We start from the raw sequence: 22,239 nt of genomic DNA, 5'->3' as shown, positions 1-22,239 counted from the left end.
TGAGTGTGTGTGTAGTGAGTGTGTGTGTGTGTGTGTGTATGACAGTTTGTGAGAGTGTGTAGTGTGTATTACACTGTGTGTGTGTGTATGACTGAGTGAGTGCGTGTGTGTGTGAGACAGTTTGTGAGAGTGTGTGTATGAGTGGGTGTGTATGACAGATTGTGTGTGTATGAGTGGGTGTGTATGACACTGTGTGTGTGTGTGTGTGTGTGTGTGTGTGATTGAGTGCGTATGACTGAGTGAGTGCGTGTGTGTGTGAGACAGTTTGTGAGAGTGTGTGTATGACAGATTGTGTGTGTATGAGTGGGTGTGTATGACACTGTGTGTGTGTGTGTGTGTGTGTGTGTGTGTGTGATTGAGTGCGTATGACTGTGAGTGTGTGTGTGTGTTGCGACTAGCACACTATATAAACAACTGCATCCTTCCTGCAGAAATGATGACTCGTGTGAGTTTTGGTGATATAAAGGTTGTGATTTTGCTCCGTCAGACCAATAAAGCAAATGAATAATATTATATTATAATTAAATTGTTGTTTGGAGTTTCTCCACGATTGTCCCCAGAATCAAGAAAGCGAGTGACAGACAAACGAGCTCGGTTTCCCTTTATAGAGAGACAAAGACACTGGGTGAGTCCTGAAAGTGAATAACTGTGATCATTTGAATAATAGATGATCCTCAATGATGTCCAGATTACTATGAATGATTGAGGACGAGCTGTCTGTTGTTGTCATGTTCAGGTGAAGTCAAATTCTCAACATTGTGTTTTGATTTCAACCGCCGGAGAGGTGGAACAACCATCAAAGGTTTGGAAAACATTCATTTCCTCTTCAGGATCTGCGGTTCAGACATCAGGTCAGTTTCAGCAGGAATCATGGGGAATTATCAAACTGTGTCCTGTTTCTGAGGGGTGACCTTTGACCTTAGATATCCCTGCCTTAATAATGTGTGTGTGTGTGTCTAGCAGTTTATTGAACTGATTTATAAAATGTTATGAAGTACTATTATTATGTATTATATTTATAATTATTTATATTTTTATTAAATTATACATACTATGTATGATAAAAATTTATGATTTTACATAATAATTTAAAAATAATAATAATAAGCTGCTATTTCCTTATAATAATAATAATAATTATTATTATTATTATTTTAATTATTTTATATTCATGCATTTATATATATATTCTTATATCATTATAATACCTTATATATTTATCTCAGACAAATACAAAAATATATTTCGCAATAATATTGCACACACACACTAACACTCTCTGTCTCACACACACACACACACACACACACACACACACAAGAGGGAGGAGGAGGACCGACAGTCATCTGATACTTTTCCCGTCCCACCCTCACCCGTACTCGCGGCGAGAGTTCACGGTGAACGGTCACAGCACGCCGAGTTTGAGAAAGTTTGTGAGACGAGCGACTCATGACGCTCAACGCCGAGCCGCCTCAGTGACGCGACGACATTAAAACACGATCCGAACGGAGACGCGATCAGCAGACCCGCGACGCTCTTCCTGTTCCCGACGCCGAGAGAAGTTCAACTGCGTTTGTACAAACCCGAACGGAACTACACAAACATCGGACACAAGACACATCATGATCGTTCGCGTCGAAATCAGCGACGCTGCGCTACAGACGACGCGAGTGCGTTTCTGAACGCGTGCGACAGCTTTTTGCGCGCAGTTGAATGCGCTTTTCCTGCTATTCTTCTGAGAGCGCTTCCTGCTCGGCTATAAATACTGACAGCTCACAGAAACCCTTCAGTGTGATATGTCGTTTAATCTCATGTTTGGAGATACCTTGAGATCTGGGTAAGGTCCATGTTTGTGTCTCTTTGAACGCTTTATACAAACTGTTTCTGGAGGATGTGGGCTGAAGTGTTCCTCAAGTGACCATCCGCCACTGTTCTGGTACATGGAGTCACATTGGACCACTCATTCATAGTTGAAGGTCCACCTTTGCACTTTGATGGAGAGTCCAATGGATCTGGATGTGTGATGGAGACCCATGATCCGGACGTACAGAGATCTCAGGGCGTCCTTGATAATCGACGTCCAAACGCATCTCATCGCATTCAAGCCGCTTCCTGAAGCTCCATGGAGCCTCTGAAGACCATTTTCACCCACAGCCCGTTGTCCACCTGGAAGAGTTTGGATCAGACCCAGAAGGGGAACTTCACCAACCCCGTTTGGACCGCCTTGTTCGACTATGAGGCCACGGGAAAGGACGAGTTGACCCTTCGTAAAGGCGACCTGGTGGAGGTCCTGTCTCTGGATACGGAGATATCCGGGGACGAAGGATGGTGGGCGGGCAAGGTCAACAACAAAGTGGGAATCTTCCCCTCCAACTACGTCTCCTTCAATCCCGGGGTGGTCCAGGACTTGGGCCCGTCCGTGGTCAGCGAGTTCCAGCCGGAGATGGTGGACTTCAGAGAGTTGAGTCTGGAGGAGGTCATCGGGGTCGGGGGTTTTGGGAAGGTCTACCGGGGCAACTGGAGGGGCGGGCTGGTGGCCGTCAAAGCGGCCCGTCAGGACCCGGACGAGGACATCAGCGTCACGGCCCAGAACGTCCAGAACGAGGCGAGACTCTTCGCCATGCTCCAACACCCCAACATCATCGCCTTCAAGGGCGTTTGCCTTCAGGAACCCAACCTGTGTCTCATCATGGAGTATGCGTCCGGTGGGGCGTTGAGCCGGGCTCTGGCCGGGTGTCGGATCCCGCCCCACGTGCTGGTCAACTGGGCGATCCAGATCGCCCGAGGGATGCTGTACCTCCACAGCGAGGCCATCGTACCCGTGATCCACCGAGACCTGAAGTCGAACAACAGTAAGTGCACGTGGTTTAACTCTGGCCCTTTAAATTATTTAAGTGCAGACTCTCTTTTAGGGGACTGGGATCATGAGTGCTGAGTCATGGGGTTCCTTCAGTTCCTGTCAAACTCTGGCTGCAGAAGTCCAGTGTCCCAACGGTCTTAAAGTCAGTGTAGTGGAGAAGCAGAATGGCAGAAGATGGTCTTGTTTTGTGCTTCTCAATGGGGCAAGACTCGATTCAAAGGGGAAAGCAGTTTATTTCTCTTGCCCCATCGGCACATGTGAGCATCAAACACACCAAATGTTGATGGATTCCCCTGTAAACGGGACCATCTTCTGCCCTTCTGATGCTAATGGCATTTCATCTCTTGTAAGGACTTTACACGCTTTTTCCAGAAAATAAGACAATGTTGCATTTTCATTTTTATGTGGTAAGAACGATGTCATGAAATGTCCTAATTGTCCTAAGTGTATTAGTTGATCACCCTTTTGATGATTAAGTGTCGTTAAAACTCTTCTGGGTAACACAAAAGCAGAAGTTGAGCAGAAACACAGTGAAAGTGGATGGAGGCCGCTGTGGTCACCATTCACCTTCATTAAATGGAAAATATCAGCATGAACATTCTGCCAAATCTCCATTTGTGTTCCACTGAAGAAAGTAAGTCACACGGGCTTTACAACAACATGAGGTTGAGTAACTGATGACTCAACGACTCTCATATTTTCTTGTATTCCTCTCTTCCACCTTTATACTCCACGCCTAGCGTGTTATTGTCCGCCCACGGATATCCCATGATCCTCCACTTCCGAGTCTGTCTGCCGCGCTGGAAACCGCCACGATTGCGTAAAACAAAGTTTTGAAGCGTCTTGCAACACAATTGAGTCGCTGTAGTTTGTGATGTTATCTCTGTGTGCCTGTTGTTTTTACTCTTTCCTCTCAGACGTGTCCGTACTCGTCTCTCGCTCCAGTATCCTGTGTTTATCTGTCTGAAAACTCGCTCGGGACAAATCTGCACTTCAGTTTCAGAATAATAATACTGCTTAAACATGTTACTCTGAGTGTAATGTGATGATGGTGATACACTTCACTGTAACAATGTTTACAGAAATGTTTGTGTTAGCATAGAAACACATTTCAGGGTTATTCAGGCCAAACACGTTCTTATGCTGGATAATAAAGCTCGTTTTTAACAGGTGCTCCTTTCCCAGCTGAAAAAGGGGCACTGATATGTGGCACTAGTCCGACCGGGCCAGTGATCGTTCTGAACATTTTCTGATATCATGACGAATACTTTCAGACACTTTTATGGGGCTTTTATTGTCATTTTGGAGCTTGACAGCCCCAGTCTCCATTCACTTTCATTTCCCTGTTCGACACGTGACCACGTCTATAAGAGTGATCACAACACTTCCCAAACGATCTTATTACCTGACCAAAAGCAATGATATACTCGTTACGAAGTGATGAGACCTCTGGGATAAATCAGCATATGATAAGAGTTTGGGTTTAGGGTAAATTGTATAAGATTATGTCGACATACACTGAACATGTATGTTTTACAGACGTTATTCTCCTCAACACATGTCTTCATTTAGTCTTTTAAACGTTTCCTCAGCGTCGTTGGCTGCACAGGGCTGGTAATCTGGCATACCGGGCATTTTCCCGGTGGGCCGACGCACTTTGGTGCCAATCGGGGCGGACTGGCCATCGGGAGAACCGAGCGGGTCGATTGGGGCGCAATAAGCTAAAATGAGCCGCCGCGTTATGCAGAACGGACCATAGAACGACTCAACCGCTCAAATCCCGGCCGATTCCTCTTCCCAGTCCAGCCCTGAGTGAATGGAAACAGCGGGACATAAAAAGTGGATTTGGATGTAAATATTGGATTGATTGGGCGTGTGAACGCACCTGCCGCTGTGGCGTGTGTCATTAATATGATTTATAGTTAACCTCTCGCTCGGGGCCGTGTCACAGGCGAACTAGCCGTTTCCTAAAGTGCCACCTGTTGGGGGGGGTGGCCAAAGAGGAGGGCGCTGCAACACACTCCAAATCGTATGACTTTAGAAGACCTGAAATATAGCGCACGAGTCTTACAGACTTCCTCTGTGGTCTTTTTGGAGCTTGACAGACGTGATTGGCTGAATGAAATGAGCTGATGGAAGACACAAGGGTATTTTGGCAGAACTGTTTCTTTAAGTAGTTTTTTGGGAAATGTTCAGGCTCTCAAATTCTCAACATGGCACGAAAACACACTTTTCACTGTCTGTTATAATTCACCCAGTCATTTAAGAGCTGGCATCAGCAGATTGAAACCACACACACACACACACACACACAGTCGAGGAATCGTGGGAATTCAGAGCACTCGCTGACTTCTCCTTTTGTCCTCTCGTCGGATCGCTGATGTTTACTCCTCTTCATCTGATGCAGAGATGCACTGATCAATGCTGTAGCACAAATGCATCCAGTCGAGTCTGACGACATCATGATGTGTAACAACACAAATGCTTTAAGAACCCATAAAATGGTCTAACAAGTGCCATTTCTCTTCCCTGTGTTGATGGATTTCCTACTGAAACAGTTTAAATGGCAAATAGGTTTTAGTTTGTCTCCACTTCTGAGACGTCAATCGGCGCATCTGATCACGTGACTCGTTGTGCATGACACCGCGGAGACTCGCAGCATGTGGAGACTCATGCTACTCTCCACGATCCACACACAACTCACCACACGCCCCATTGAGAGAACCACTAATCACCACCACGAGGAGGTTACCCCATGTGACTCTACCCTCCCTAGCAACCGGCCCAATTTGGTTGCTTAGAAGACCTTGCTGGAGTCACTCAGCATGCCCTGGATTCGGACTCACGACTCCAGGTGTGATAGTGTCAATACTCGCTGAGATACCCAGACCCCCGATACCGTGTTTGCTTAATGTTTTATTGGGTGTCAAGACTCACGTTTGGGTGGTCTCACCCACCTCTGCACATGCCTACATTCTGCCCTGTGCTGTCCCGTTTCATTGACTTAAGGCATCATTTGCAGTTGTTGGTGTGTAGTCTTTACGTTTAACTAATCGGGTGAAACGATGGCATAATATTTGGGTTATTCACTGTCAAATCAACCAAATGTCGAAAACTTCCCCGACCAAGTTACTTTGACTTTGTTAATACTCTTTATGAAGAAAGATAAAGACAAAATATTAAATGCAATGGATCAATATTTACTCAGTAATCCATTATTATGTAGAGAGGGGCCATTTTCACATGATTTTGGAGCAAAACTACAGGTTAAAAACACACTTGGAAAGGTGTCAGTGTCAGGATTTTATATTTAAACCGAGACGGGAAGATCTATTACTCAAATCAGTCGACATCCGCAGCGCCCGTTGCATTATATGCTAATGGTGGGAGTCTAAACATCGTGAAAAACACATTTTCGTTGTTGTTTTTCCAAAGTTGGAGTGCCTGTAACTCCTAAAGTATTACAGATATCTTAATATCCTTTTATATTATGATTCAGAACAAACTTCACTTTGTCTGTCTTCATTTTCAAGGCCCTGTGTGGTTGACGTCCAGAGATATGGGGCTCTCAATGGGGCTCCGTGGGTAAATTGTTAAATTTGACCCATTTATAATGGTCAAAAACCAAATGTACGTCATATAGTATGAAGCTAGTTTTTCTTGTCCAACAAAACAAAGTTCTGAAGTACGAATAATGTTGAAACTAGAAATGTGCCTTTTATTTATTGACTTGAACAATGAGAGTCCAAAAACACCGCCATTAAGAGTGCCGTTGTTATTTTTGCCATTCTGTTTGATGATGCTCGAAGTACAGAAATGACACACTGCAGCTTTAAGAGTCTCTAACTAGAGGGTTTGTTTAGTTTGTTATGGTCTAATAATATTTTGACTGTTCACATGCCACAATGTTTTTTCCAGATCCTCAGCGGGATGAACTGGAAACTGTGCTGAATTGTGTTTCTCTGTGTCAGTGTGTTTGATAAGGGCCAACAGCCTCTTTATTTTGGAAAGGCCTCATCCGGAGATTGAACAGATTTTGGAATGAAGCAGGTATAAGCTCGGCATGGGATTCCCCCTATATAAAGCCAAAGAAACATTCCCAGCATGCACCGGGTGTTCAGTGCTTTCCCAACGACTCTCTGGAATGAACGTGCCACAGGGCCAGAGAACACAAGCATGTACAGTCACACACACAACAGGGAACACGCGTGTACAGTCACACACAACAGGGAACACGCGTGTACAGTCACACACACAACAGAGAACACACGCGTGTACAGTCACACACACAACAGAGAACACACGCGTGTACAGTCACACACACAACAGAGAACACACGCGTGTACAGTCACACACACAACAGAGAACACACGCATGTACAGTCACACACACAACAGAGAACACAAGCATGTACAGTCACACACACAACAGAGAACACACGCGTGTACAGTCACACACACAACAGAGAACACACGCGTGTACAGTCACACACACACACACACAACAGAGAACACACGCGTGTACAGTCACACACACACAACAGAGAACATGCGTGTACAGTCACACACACACACAACAGAGAACACACGTGTACAGTCACACACACAACAGAGAACACGCGTGTACAGTCACACGCACAACAGAGAACACGCGTGTACAGTCACACACACACACACACACACACAACAGAGAACACGCGTGTACAGTCACACACACAACAACAGAGAACACGCGTGTACAGTCACACACACAAACAAAACAGAGAACACACGCGTGTACAGTCACACACACACACACACAACAGAGAACACGCGTGTACAGTCACACACACACAACAGAGAACACGCGTGTACAGTCACACACACACACACACACACACACAACAGAGAACATGCGTGTACAGTCACACACACAACAGAGAACACACGCGTGTACAGTCACACACACACACACACACACACACACACACACACACACAACAGGCGTGTACAGTCACACACACACACACACAACAGAGAACACACGCGTGTACAGTCACACACACACACACACACACACACACACACACACACAGCAGTGTACAGTCACACACACACAACAGAGAACACACGCGTGTACAGTCACACACACACACAACAGAGAACACACGCGTGTACAGTCACACACACACACACACACACACACAACAGAGAACACGCGTGTACAGTCACACACACACACAACAGAGAACACACGCGTGTACAGTCACACACACACACACACACAACAGAGAACACACGCGTGTACAGTCACACACACACACACACAACAGAGAACACACGCATGTACAGTCACACACACACAACAGAACACGCGTGTACAGTCACACACACACACACACACACACACACACACACACACACACACACACACACATGTACAGTCACACACACAACAGAGACACACACACGTACACACACACACACACACAACAGAGAACACACGCGTGTACAGTCACACACACACACAACAGAACACGCGTGTACAGTCACACACACACACAACAGAGAACACGCGTGTACAGTCACACACACACACAACAGAACACGCGTGTACAGTCACACACACACACAACAGAGAACACGCGTGTACAGTCACACACACACACACACACACACACACACAGTCACACACACAACAGAGAACACACGCGTGTACAGTCTCACACACACACAACAGAGAACACACGCGTGTAGTCACACACCCACAACAGAACACACACACGCGTGTACAGTCACACACACACACACACACACACACACACACAACAGAGAACACACGTGTGTACAGTCACACACCCACACACAACAGAACACGCGTGTACAGACACACACACACACAACAGAACACGCGTGTACAGTCACACACACACACAACAGAGAACACGCGTGTACAGTCACACACACACACACACAACAGAGAACACGCGTGTACAGTCACACACAACAGAGAACACGCGTGTACAGTCACACACCCACAACAGAACACACACACGCATGTACAGTCACACACACACACACAACAGAGAACACACGTGTGTACAGTCACACACACACACACAACAGAGCACACATGCGTGTACAGTCACACACACACACAACAGAGAACACACGCGTGTACAGTCACACACACACACACACACACACACACACACACAACAGAGAACACACGCATGTACAGTCACACACACACAACAGAACACGCGTGTACAGTCACACACACACACAACAGAGAACACGCGTGTACAGTCACACACACACACACACAACAGAGAACACGCGTGTACAGTCACACACAACAGAGAACACGCGTGTACAGTCACACACACACACACACACACACACAACAGAGAACACGCGCGTGTACAGTCACACACCCACAACAGAACACACACACGCATGTACAGTCACACACACACACAACAGAGAACACACGTGTGTACAGTCACACACACACACACACAACAGAGAACACGCGTGTATAGTCACACACACACAACAGAGAACACGCGTGTACAGTCTCACACACACACACACACACAACAGAGAACACACGCGTGTACAGTCACACACCCACAACAGAACACACACACGCGTGTACAGTCACACACCCACAACAGAACACACACACACGCGTGTGCAGTCACACACACACACAACAGAGAACACACGTGTGTACAGTCACACACACACACAACAGAGCACACATGCGTGTACAGTCACACACACACAACAGAGAACACACGTGTGTACAGTCACACGCACACATTCGTGTACAGTCACACACACACAACAGAGCACACATGCGTGTACAGTCACACACACACAACAGAGAACACACGCGTGTACAGTCACACACAACAGAGAACACACGCGTGTACAGTCACACACCCACACACCCACACACACACACACACACAACAGAGAACACACGTGTGTACAGTCACACACACACAACAGAGCACACACACACACACAACAGAGCACACATGCGTGTACAGTCACACACACACAACAGAGAACACACGCGTGTACAGTCACACACACACACACACACACACACACACACACACACACACACACACAACAGAGAACACACGTATATCGCACACGTCATATTCACTATTTTTATTGGGGGTTTTTATGTAATTTTAGAGTTTGACAGCTCCTGTTCTCAGTGACTTATTATATGGAGATGAGCATCCTGGATATTCTTAAACTCCCCTTAGTGTTCCACTGAAGAATGTTGAATTCTTGCTTTAAATACTGGCGTCCATTTATGCATTTGGCAGACGCTTTTATCCAAAGTGACTTACGGTGCACTTATTACAGGGACAATCCCCCCGGAGCAACCTGGAGTTAAGTGTCTTACTCAAGGGCACAATGGTGGTGACTGTGGGGATCAAACCAGCAACCTTCTGATTACCAATGTATTATACAGTGCACTTATTACAGGGACAATCCCCCCGGAGCAACCTGGAGTTAAGTGTCTTACTCAAGGACACAATGGTGGTGACTGTGGGGATCAAACCAGCAACCTTCTGATTACCAATGTATTATACAGTGCACTTATTACAGGGACAATCCCCCCAGAGCAACCTGGAGTTAAGTGTCTTACTCAAGGACACAATGGTGGTGACTGTGGGGATCAAACCAGCAACCTTCTGATTACCAATGTATTATACAGAGCACTTATTACATGGACAATCCCCCCGGAGCAACCTGGAGTTAAGTGTCTTACTCAAGGGCACAATGGTGGTGACTGTGGGGATCAAACCAGCAACCTTCTGATTACCAATGTATTATACAGTGCACTTATTACAGGGACAATCCCCCCGGAGCAACCTGGAGTTAAGTGTCTTACTCAAGGACACAATGGTGGTGACTGTGGGGATCAAACCAGCAACCTTCTGATTACCAATGTATTATACAGAGCACTTATTACATGGACAATCCCCCCAGAGCAACCTGGAGTTAAGTGTCTTACTCAAGGGCACAATGGTGGTGACTGTGGGGATCAAACCAGCAACCTTCTGATTACCAATGTATTATACAGAGCACTTATTACATGGACAATCCCCCCGGAGCAACCTGGAGTTAAGTGCCTTACTCAAGGACACAATGGTGGTGACTGTGGGGATCAAACCAGCAACCTTCTGATTACCCGTTATGTGCTTTACCCACTACACCACCACTCCATTTGTTTTCAGAGGGTCTGTTCATGCCTCTGACAGTTTCTGTTTGTTTTCTGCTGTTGCAACAGTGCAGTTATGTGCCTCTGTTCAAATATAGCAGCATCTGCTGCGGGTCACTTCCTGTTGATGATGACAGGTTTTTGCAAGCTGTGAGAGAGGATTCTGATTGGATAGGAGCATTTCTGTGTTTTCAGAGTGTAGTGATGCATGCCAAGCGTTCCCATCCACAACACAAAATGTAGGATGTGTCTCTGGAACAACATTCTTACCAAATAGTGCTGACGAAATGACAATAACGATTATACGGCCAATGCAAGCGGTAAAAATGACATGTAAAAATCAGTTTTATTCATGTCCATCATTACAACAATTTCATTTCATTGGGTCATTTGCCCAAGTTTCACTCTGACGGTTTTATCACGGTAACTACTGAAGATAACGGAGGTGAAGTTGTGATTGAACTAACAGCACTGAATGTGTGCAAACGACACGTGTCAACAGCACTGATTGTGCTGCGAGCGATGCAAAGAATGCATGCTGCGTGCAAAAGACAATTCTTGCGGTGGTTCAGTAAGTTATCATTTAGGAGACGCTTTTATCCAATGCAACTTCTAGCAGCTGATTACAGGGATGTGTCCCAGAGTAAATTGAGGTGTTTCGTGTCCTAAAGGATGATGCATTGCTTGTTCCCTGTGGAGCTCAATCCTGAAACTCTGTTAGCAGCCATGAGCTTCATTAACATATGAACAGCAGTGAGAAACGCATTGTAATGCCACATGCTAGTGATGTCAATTCTGTCCATGTATAAACACATGAATGCTGCTGTGCTTCAGTTGGCTGGTACTTTATCGTGCTCTGTTGATCTGTCCAGGTTTGGGTTTGCCGTTGGTATTTTTCCACTCGGACTTGTACTGATTTTCCTGCGGCCCTGAGGGGTTGACAGGGGTCAGAGGTCAGGAGTTGTCTCTCTGTGCTGGTTAAACTTCAGCGACCGGCAGCCTAGATGAGGGTTAATGAGTGACCGATCTCTGAAACACCCCACAGGTTTGACTTCACTCACTAATATAGTCAAACATGGTGCGCACTTGTTAGGACATTTTATGCTTCTTCGTGGTTAAAAAGACACAAAAATTGGCTCCGTGTATCTCAGTGAGTATTGACGCTGACTATCACTCCTGGAGTCGTGAGTTTGAATCCAGGATGTGCTGAGTGACTCCAGCCAGGTCTCCTTAGCAACCAAATTGGCCCGGTTGCTAGGGAGGGTAGAGTCACATGGGGTAACCTCCTCGTGGTCACTATAATGTGGTTCTCGCTCTCAGTGGGGTGTGTGGTGAGTTGTGTGTGGATGCCGCGGAGAATAGCGTGAAGCCTCCACACGCGCTACATCTCCATGGTAACGCACTCAACAAGTCACGTGATAAGATGCGCGGATTGGCGGTCTCAGACGCGGAGGCATCTGAGATTCGTCCTCCACCACCCGGAGTCACTACGCCACCACGAGGACTCAGAGCACATTGGGAATTGGGCGTTCCAGATTGGGGAGAATGAACAGACACACAAATGGTCCAAATGATGTTTAACTTGTATTAAATGTTCTGATATTAACAGGTGTGTGTGATGTCAGGTTCAGGGGTCGGGACACACCGCCGTGTGTGATGATAGGGTGGAAATCTATTGTTTAAATCTGTACGAACGCTCGTGTTGCATTTGCAATTTACCATCTATCCCTTTTTCTTTTTTTCTCCATCAGAAAACTGTAGAACGTCAAATTAAATATAATATGAGCTGTTTAAGCAGTTTAAAACCCTGATTTTGTTTTTTTAATAGATTTTTTTTAAAATATAATTTAAAGCAATAAACATATTAAAAAGTATATATATATATACACATCCAAATGATATATCCATTACACATTTATATAATACAGCAGAATGGGTTTCAGATTATAAGTGATGAATGAATGCATCTCTCAGTAACTAGTTTAAGTTTGTAATTGTTGATAAACCTACATTCAATGATATATACATATGAATATATTATTACTGCATGCTTAAAACATTAATAGTGTCAAAAAATAGCAACTGCTGGGAAATTCCCCACAAATGAAAGATAACTTTGGGAACAGGGTTTAATGGTGGAGTTGTGCTAATGCAACTGGGTCATTAGTGTCCCTCATTAACATCAACAATGACTTAAAGAAGAGCTAATCATACATTTCTATTTCATGTCTTTATGGACATTATATATTTTAAACCCTATATCTGTATATCTGTAAAAATCTGCATTAAGTGCTCTAATAAACACCCTGCAGTGTCATGTCCTTGAACATAATGGCATAAAGGACCGTTGTTTGTGTGCTATAATGTTTCAAATCTTACAGAAATGTACTTTAAAATGGTCAAGGCAGCGATTTCGTGGAATGTCTCTGCAATGTGTAAACATCGTGCTGTAGAAAGTGTATGAGTGATGTCACTTCCTGTGTGTCCCAATTGTGTGGAATGTTACATTGTCTCTCTCTCTCTCCCTCTCTCTCTCTGTGGTGGGTGTGTTGGATTCTAGTGCACTGGGGTTTTTCCCTAGGAAGAACGGGAGTCTTTGTCTTTTGTTGGGAGCAACACAGACACACAAAGTGTCTGGCAACCTTTACACACACACACACACACACACACACACACACACACACATACTCAGACTCATACTTCAAGAACTATAACACTGTACTAAAGAGGTGCATTCTGGGAGCTAAACTTGCAGCGTGTTGCGTTCATAGAAACAGGGAACAAGGCGTCTCTCATACAGTAAACAGTCTCAGCTAAATGCAGTCGGCCTGCATCAGCAACAAAATGACAAACACAGCTGGTGGTCATGGTTACCATCCACTGCAGTCACTGTGTCGTCTGCTGTGTGGTGAAGATAACCTTAAAATAACACAGGCCGATGTGTGTGTCTGTGACAGGCATAATTGCAGAGTCGGATGTTGGCCCTAGAAGACTGATGTGTGACCACGTGTGCATGAAACTGAGTAAAACTAAAAACAGTCCATTACACTTGATAATCTGTGCAAGTTTGTAATCTGGTGCTCACATGTGACATGTTAAGCGAACCGGCTCACGTGGTAAAGCTGATTGGTCCTTTAGCCAATCATCCGTTTCTATCTCTGTGTAACATTTACACCTCTCGGTTTTGCCGATTTCACTGCGAATGCTATTTGCTGGGGCTTTGTCTTTATCAGCTTGCACAGTAAGGTCTGCTTTTGACACATAGAAACGCATCTTTTACAAGGTGAGCCTTGGCAAGGTCTGGCTGGCACACATCGCTATCTTAGGGCATTAAATTAAATGTATAGGTAGTCTCACTTGTAAATATGTTCAGGTATGCATTTAAGCCATTCGGCCAAGCATTCCGGAGGCACACGTATAAATTTCGCTCATTAGCAGTGGCCATTTGGCACACCTAGCTAGCATACACTTGGTGCACGTGGCTGTTTGGAGCAGCAGCAGTACAAAAGTCTCGGCGATAGATCTGCTTTATTGGGGGGGTTGTGTTAGTGTTTGGTGCAGCTTCCCTGCTTTGTGTGTCTATTTGTGCAGCAGCTTGTTCATATTTGCTCGATGCAGCATGTCATGTGTTTTGTGTAATTAATACTGTGGCTGTCTGTAATGTTCAATGTCGATTTGCACGGACAAGCGTTGTCTGTGTAAATCAGAGATGGAAACACTGCCGTCACACGTAACTGACCCATCACAAAATGTATTCAAGAGAGCTGTGTAACAGATTTATGCAGATACTGCCCCTTTAAATTTCTTCAATGTAGTTGGCTATTTGAATTACTCTAAATGACCTTGAGGAACTGGTTTCAGAGTAGCGTAGACGGGAATGTTTGAACAGAGCTGTTGTGTTGCTGCATGAAGGTGTTTCGGCTCGTGTGTGTTCACCCCAGATCAGCTCTGTGTTTTCAGATTCCAGTATTGAGCAGAAATGGAGCAGATCTGAAGTCAGTTCACATGCTTTGACACTGAATACAGGAAGGTCAGAGAGCAAGTGCTGCTGATTGGAGGAGGATTATTAACTGTGTGTGTGTTAGAAATCTGTATGAACATCAGATTTCAGCTCCAGTTCAGTTCTGCTAAAAACAGCAGTTTCATCATTTTTATTTAGAAGCATGGACGTTTGATTTGCATCACTTCCTGTGGGGGTGTCACAAGAGCAGACCGGCGGAAGCCAACATTACCATCACAAACACTGAGTGTGTGATCTGGTCTGAGAGACGGACCGTTTTCTTTTCATCGTTCGATGAATCATGAAGTTGAGAGTCAAAGTTTCACTGCTGTCTGTTCCGCAATTTTCTTCCACATTTCTTACAGTGACTAAATTCCACAAGCACACTTTCAGCTCTGTGTGTGTGTGTGTGTGTGTGTGTGTGTGTGTGTGTGTGTGTGTGTGTGTGTGTGTGTGTGTGTGTGTGTGTGAATGTCTACAAATATTTACCAGAGCAAAAAACTGTGGAAGAGAAAGTTTCTGTGTGTGTGTGCATCCAGACACAAAGCAGCCTTTTGCTACATCTTTGACTACACACACACACACACACACATACACGCGCGCGCACATGCATGCACGCACACACTACACATTCGCACGCACACACACACACACAGCATGCACGCACACACTACACATTTGCATGCTTCCACAAACACACCACATATGCACGCATGCATGCGCACACACACACACACAGCATGCACGCACACACTACACATTTGCATGCTTCCACGAACACACCACATATGCACGCATGCATGCGCGCACACACACACACAGCATGCACGCACACGCTACACGTTTGCATGCTTCCACGAACACACCACATATGCACGCATGCATGCGCACTCACACACACACACACAGCATGCACGCACACACTACACATTTGCATGCTTCCACGAACACACCACATATGCACGCATGCATGCGCGCGCACACACACACACAGCACGCATGCACACACAGCACGCATGCACACACACAGCACACACGGCATGCACGCACGCATGCACACGCACTTACGCACGCACGCACGCACACGCACTGACACATGCACCGACACACAAATATACACTCACACACATACTCTACTCCTGCATCATTCACTTGTTCACATTAATCTCTTAATTTGTTTGTTCATTCATTCATGCATTAATTTGTTCATTCATTCATTTGTTCATTTGTCTATTTACTCATCCTATCATTAATTTAATCATTCATTTATTAATTTGTTCATGCATTCACCCGTTCATTTGTTTGTTCATTCATGTATTAGTTTATTCACTAATTCATTTGTTTGTTAATTTATTCACTTGGTCATTCATTCGTTCTTTCATGCATTTGTTCATGTATTCAAAATTCTTCCATTTATTAAATTACTAATTTCATGTATTCACAGACTCAATCATTTCAGTGTGATCATTCACTCATTCACCTGTCCCTTCATTAGCTTGTTTCATTCATTCTTTTGTTCGTTAATCTATTCAAATTTGTTCTTCTATTAATTAATTGACCCGATTATTCATTTATTTATTCAATAATTCACTCATCCATTCATTTATTTATTCAGTAATTCACTCATCCTTCATTTATTTATTCAATAATTCACTCATCTGTTTGTTTGTTTGTTAATTCAATTGTTTTTATTCATTCATTCACTTGTTCATGAACTCATTCGCCTGTTTGCTCATTCATTAATTTATGTATTCATTCATTCATTCATGAACTCATCCAGCTGTTCGTTCATTTATTCACTCATAGAATAGAATTCTGTGCTGGAAATGAAATTAATCGGGAAAAGCGCCCGACTCTTTGTGTTGCTATGGCTATTTTCATAGCTAACATTTTATATATCCTGAATACACACTTTAATACACAAATCTTCATTTGATTCATATTTCATCTCAAACATGCTCTTCACTCACATAAGTACACTAACCTTTCCTTATTTCACTCTGTTTAGATGATCATAGTTTAAATGTGTAATAATGAATATTTATTTATGTGTGTGTGTGTGTGTGTGTGTGTGTGTGTGTGTGTGTGTGTGTGTGTGTGTATAGTTTAATATTGGAAGGCTGGGTCAAAAGGCTGAAACAGGCAAATCTTCACATTAAAGACATTTAAAAAGTGCCCAAAATAAATCATGAAGGCCGTTTTATATTCAGTGTGAATGAGACCCTCATATAACAACAAGAAAAAGTTTCAATCTGGGAATAAAACTGACCAAAAATGTGTATTATACAGTAATATGAGGAGCGGTGGTGTAGTGGGCTAAAGCACATAACTGGTACTCAGAAGGTTGCTGGTTCGATCCCCACAGTCACCACCATTGTGTCCTTGAGCAAGACACTTAACTCCAGGTTGCTCCGGGGGGATTGTCCCTGTAATAAGTGCTCTGTATAATACATTGGTACTCAGAAGGTTGCTGGTTTGATCCCCACAGTCACCACCATTGTGTCCTTGAGTAAGACACTTAACTCCAGGTTGCTCCGGGGGGATTGTCCCTGTAATAAGTGCTCTGTATAATACATTGGTACTCAGAAGGTTGCTGGTTCGATCCCCACAGTCACCACCATTGTGTCCTTGAGCAAGGCACTTAACTCCAGGTTGCTCCGGGGGGGATTCTCCCTGTAATAAGTGCTCTGTATAATACATTGGTACTCAGAAGGTTGCTGGTTTGATCCCCACAGTCACCACCATTGTGTCCTTGAGCAAGGCACTTAACTCCAGGTTGCTCCGGGGGGATTGTCCCTGTAATAAGTGCACTGTATAATACATTGGTACTCAGAAGGTTGCTGGTTCGATCCCCACAGTCACCACCATTGTGTCCTTGAGCAAGACACTTAACTCCAGGTTGCTCCGGGGGGATTGTCCCTGTAATAAGTGCACTGTATAATACATTGGTACTCAGAAGGTTGCTGGTTTGATCCCCACAGTCACCACCATTGTGTCCTTGAGTAAGACACTTAACTCCAGGTTGCTCCGGGGGGATTGTCCCTGTAATAAGTGCACTGTATAATACATTGGTACTCAGAAGGTTGCTGGTTTGATCCCCACAGTCACCACCATTGTGTCCTTGAGTAAGACACTTAACTCCAGGTTGCTCCGGGGGGATTGTCCCTGTAATAAGTGCTCTGTATAATACATTGGTACTCAGAAGGTTGCTGGTTTGATCCCCACAGTCACCACCATTGTGTCCTTGAGCAAGGCACTTAACTCCAGGTTGCTCCGGGGGGATTGTCCCTGTAATAAGTGCACTGTATAATACATTGGTACTCAGAAGGTTGCTGGTTTGATCCCCACAGTCACCACCATTGTGTCCTTGAGCAAGACACTTAACTCCAGGTTGCTCCGGGGGGATTGTCCCTGTAATAAGTGCACTGTATAATACATTGGTACTCAGAAGGTTGCTGGTTTGATCCCCACAGTCACCACCATTGTGTCCTTGAGCAAGACACTTAACTCCAGGTTGCTCCGGGGGGATTGTCCCTGTAATAAGTGCACTGTATAATACATTGGTAATCAGAAGGTTGCTGGTTTGATCCCCACAGTCACCACCATTGTGTCCTTGAGCAAGGCACTTAACTCCAGGTTGCTCCGGGGGGATTGTCCCTGTAATAAGTGCTCTGTATAATACATTGGTACTCAGAAGGTTGCTGGTTCGATCCCCACAGTCACCACCATTGTGTCCTTGAGTAAGACACTTAACTCCAGGTTGCTCCGGGGGGGATTCTCCCTGTAATAAGTGCTCTGTATAATACATTGGTACTCAGAAGGTTGCTGGTTTGATCCCCACAGTCACCACCATTGTGTCCTTGAGCAAGGCACTTAACTCCAGGTTGCTCGGGGGGGATTGTCCCTGTAATAAGTGCACTGTATAATACATTGGTACTCAGAAGGTTGCTGGTTTGATCCCCACAGTCACCACCATTGTGTCCTTGAGTAAGACACTTAACTCCAGGTTGCTCCGGGGGGATTGTCCCTGTAATAAGTGCTCTGTATAATACATTGGTACTCAGAAGGTTGCTGGTTTGATCCCCACAGTCACCACCATTGTGTCCTTGAGCAAGGCACTTAACTCCAGGTTGCTCCGGGGGGATTGTCCCTGTAATAAGTGCACTGTATAATACATTGGTACTCAGAAGGTTGCTGGTTTGATCCCCACAGTCACCACCATTGTGTCCTTGAGTAAGACACTTAACTCCAGGTTGCTCCGGGGGGATTGTCCCTGTAATAAGTGCTCTGTATAATACATTGGTACTCAGAAGGTTGCTGGTTTGATCCCCACAGTCACCACCATTGTGTCCTTGAGCAAGGCCCTTAACTCCAGGTTGCTCCGGGGGGATTGTCCCTGTAATAAGTGCACTGTAAGTCGATTTGGTTAAAAGCGTCTGCCAAATGCATAAATGTCAATGTTATATTTATATACAGACTTCAAGCAAGATGAGGGTGCGCGGGCATTATCTGTGTATTTGGGATGCAGCTTGAACAGCCGAATATGTCCGATACATATTAACACATCACATTTATTTCTCAGTCTTGTTGGCAGAGCCGGTGGAGCAGGGCAGTATTGAAGGAAAGACGCTGAAGATCACTGATTTTGGACTGGCACGAGAGTGGCATAAAACCACTAAGATGAGCACAGCGGGCACATACGCCTGGATGGCACCAGAGGTCATCAAATCATCCACCTTCTCGAAGGGAAGCGACGTGTGGAGGTGAGACACTCTGATGGTTTGAGATGTAATGACTTTTAGAGTCTTTGATTATTGAGTGTTATTTTATATGATTTGATCCCTCAGCAGACGGTTTCACGCACCTGCGGGGTGAGACTCCTCTTATTAAAGCTTGTAGCGTGTGGAACAGTATTGACTAACTATCGTCGATTGGTGATGTAATGCACTCTTGTATCGACCGTGTCAGAGTAATCCAACTTTTGTCTTCGGTTACTCTCCCTCTGGCTGCCTTTGAGTGCAAGAATGCGTCTTTTTGGCAGCAACTCAAGGTTTGCACATTGCACAGTTTCTCTTTGACCACTAAGACACTGCACCGCAGTTGATAACGGTTTACAGTTGATAGACATCATGAGCGAATTCAGTGTGAAACAATTGCTCATAATATATGTGTGTGTGAGCCAAAGACCTTCTCAAAAGCAGCTTTCCATACTCTGGAAACGGCTCATTTCCCTGGAACACACTCCAAGACTTGTGCATCTGATTGCCCACACACACACATGAGAGCACGTGTGCTGCCTTTCATCAAAGGTTCTCATGAAATTTACACGTTTCATTTGAAAGATCTCGGCACTGTACCGCCCTCAGTCATTAAAGGCTTTAGATGAGGGGCATTTAGTGTGTGTGTTTGTGGCTGTGTTTAAGTGAATGCTGTAATTAGACGGCTATATAAAACTACTGCGGGCTGTCTCACCCCCGCTGTCTCTCTCTGTAGTTATGGTGTGTTACTGTGGGAGCTGTTGACGGGTGAAGTTCCCTACAGAGGGATCGACGGTCTCGCTGTGGCTTATGGAGTCGCTGTGAACAAACTGACGCTCCCGATTCCCTCCACCTGCCCTGAACCCTTCGCTCAGCTCTTGTCCGGTGAGTTCATTCATTCACTCATTCATGTATGTTCGTTCTTTTATTCAATTGCGCATTCACTCATTCGTTCATTCATTCACTCATTCATTCATGTGGGCATTCATTCATTTATGTGTTTACTCATTCATGTATGTTCATTCATTCACTCATTCATATATGTTCGTTCTTTTATTCATTCGTTCATTCACTCATTCATGTATGTTCGTTCTTTTATTCACTTGCTCACTCATGCATTCACTCATTCATTCATGTGGGCATTCATTCATTTTGTTTACTCATTCATGTATGTTCATTCATTCACTCATTCACTCATTCATGTATGTTCATTCATTCACTCATTCATGTATATTCATTCTTTTAGTCACTTGCTCATTCACTCATTCATTCACTCATTCATTCACGTGGGCATTCATTCATTTCGTTGTTTACTCATTCGTATATGTTCGTTCTTTTATTCATTCGTTCATTCATTCACTTAATGTATGTTCGTTATTTTATTCAGTCGTTCATTCATTCACTTAATGTATGTTCGTTCTTTTATTCATTCGTTCATTCACTCATTCATGTATGTTCGTTATTTTATTCATTCGTTCATTCACTCATTCATGTATGTTCATTCTTTTATTCATTTGTTCATTCACTCATTCATGTATGTTCATTCTTTTATTAATTCGTTCATTCACTCATTCACTCATTCATGTATGTTCATTCTTTTATTCATTCGTTCATTCACTCATTCACTCATTAATGTATGTTCGTTCTTTTATTCACTTGCTCACTCATTCATTCACTCATTCATTCATGTGGGTATTCATTCATTTATGTGTTTACTCATTCATGTATGTTCATTCTTTTATTCATTAGTTCATTCATTCATTCATTTGATTATTTGTTCATTCATTCTGTCACATGTTTAATTGTCAATTCATGTACTTATTATTTTTTTCATTCATGGACTAATCTGTTTGCTATTCGTTCATTTGTTTATTCATACATTCATTTGTTTGTTTATTTGTTCATTTGTTGATGTATTCACTTGTTTTTTTATTTTATTATTTACTCCTTTTCATTCACTCATTCATTTGTTTAGTTGTTCACTAATTTTAGTTGTTCATTCTTTCACTTGTTTAATTGTCAATTCATGTAATCGTTTATTCATTCACTTCATTTACTCCATTTGTTTATTCATTAATTAATTAATTTGTTTGTTAATTTAGTCACTTGTTTTTTCATTTCATTATTTACTCTACACTTGTTCATTAATTTCTCGTTCATTCGATAATTTTCATTTATTCACTCATTCATTCACTTGTTCATCCATTCTTTCATTAACTTGTTCATTCATTCATTCACTTGTTTTTATGTATCCACATTGTTCATTCATTTACCTGTTCATTTATTCACTAATCCATTTGTTTGTTCATTCATTAATTTGTTTTTGTTCATGAATTTAGTCATTCATTCACTCAATTATTAATTTGTTTGTTCATTAATTCACTTGTTTG

At 43.8% G+C, this 22,239-nt stretch overlaps 1 protein-coding gene and 1 long non-coding RNA gene across 4 annotated transcripts in view; both read left to right on the top strand.

Moving 5' to 3' along the window:
- Positions 1-1,394: 1,394 nt before the first annotated feature.
- LOC127649495 (mitogen-activated protein kinase kinase kinase 11-like) overlaps positions 1,395-22,239 on the top strand; it is a 32,585-nt gene continuing 11,740 nt past the window's right edge. Inside the window, exons 1-3 of the mRNA XM_052134615.1 lie at positions 1,395-2,852; positions 19,675-19,855; positions 20,586-20,734. Of these exons, the coding sequence (XP_051990575.1) occupies positions 2,123-2,852; positions 19,675-19,855; positions 20,586-20,734 (1,060 nt within the window). The 5' untranslated portion in view covers positions 1,395-2,122. The remainder of the gene's footprint in view (positions 2,853-19,674; positions 19,856-20,585; positions 20,735-22,239) is intronic.
- Positions 16,967-19,628, top strand: LOC127649568 (uncharacterized). 3 transcript variants are annotated; one of them, XR_007971305.1, is made up of 4 exons: positions 16,967-17,928; positions 18,052-18,789; positions 19,037-19,098; positions 19,222-19,628. It is a non-coding gene; the product is annotated as an uncharacterized LOC127649568 (long non-coding RNA). The 3 variants fall into 3 exon arrangements; XR_007971303.1 differs by having other exon boundaries at positions 19,037-19,628; XR_007971304.1 differs by having other exon boundaries at positions 17,547-17,620; positions 17,991-18,789; positions 19,037-19,628.

The sequence above is a fragment of the Xyrauchen texanus genome, chromosome 1 (genome assembly GCF_025860055.1).
Source record: "Xyrauchen texanus isolate HMW12.3.18 chromosome 1, RBS_HiC_50CHRs, whole genome shotgun sequence".
NCBI classification, from domain to species: Eukaryota; Metazoa; Chordata; class Actinopteri; order Cypriniformes; family Catostomidae; genus Xyrauchen; species Xyrauchen texanus.
The sequence above is the reverse complement of the archived record's forward strand: the minus strand, read 5'-3'. Positions and strand labels throughout refer to the sequence as shown.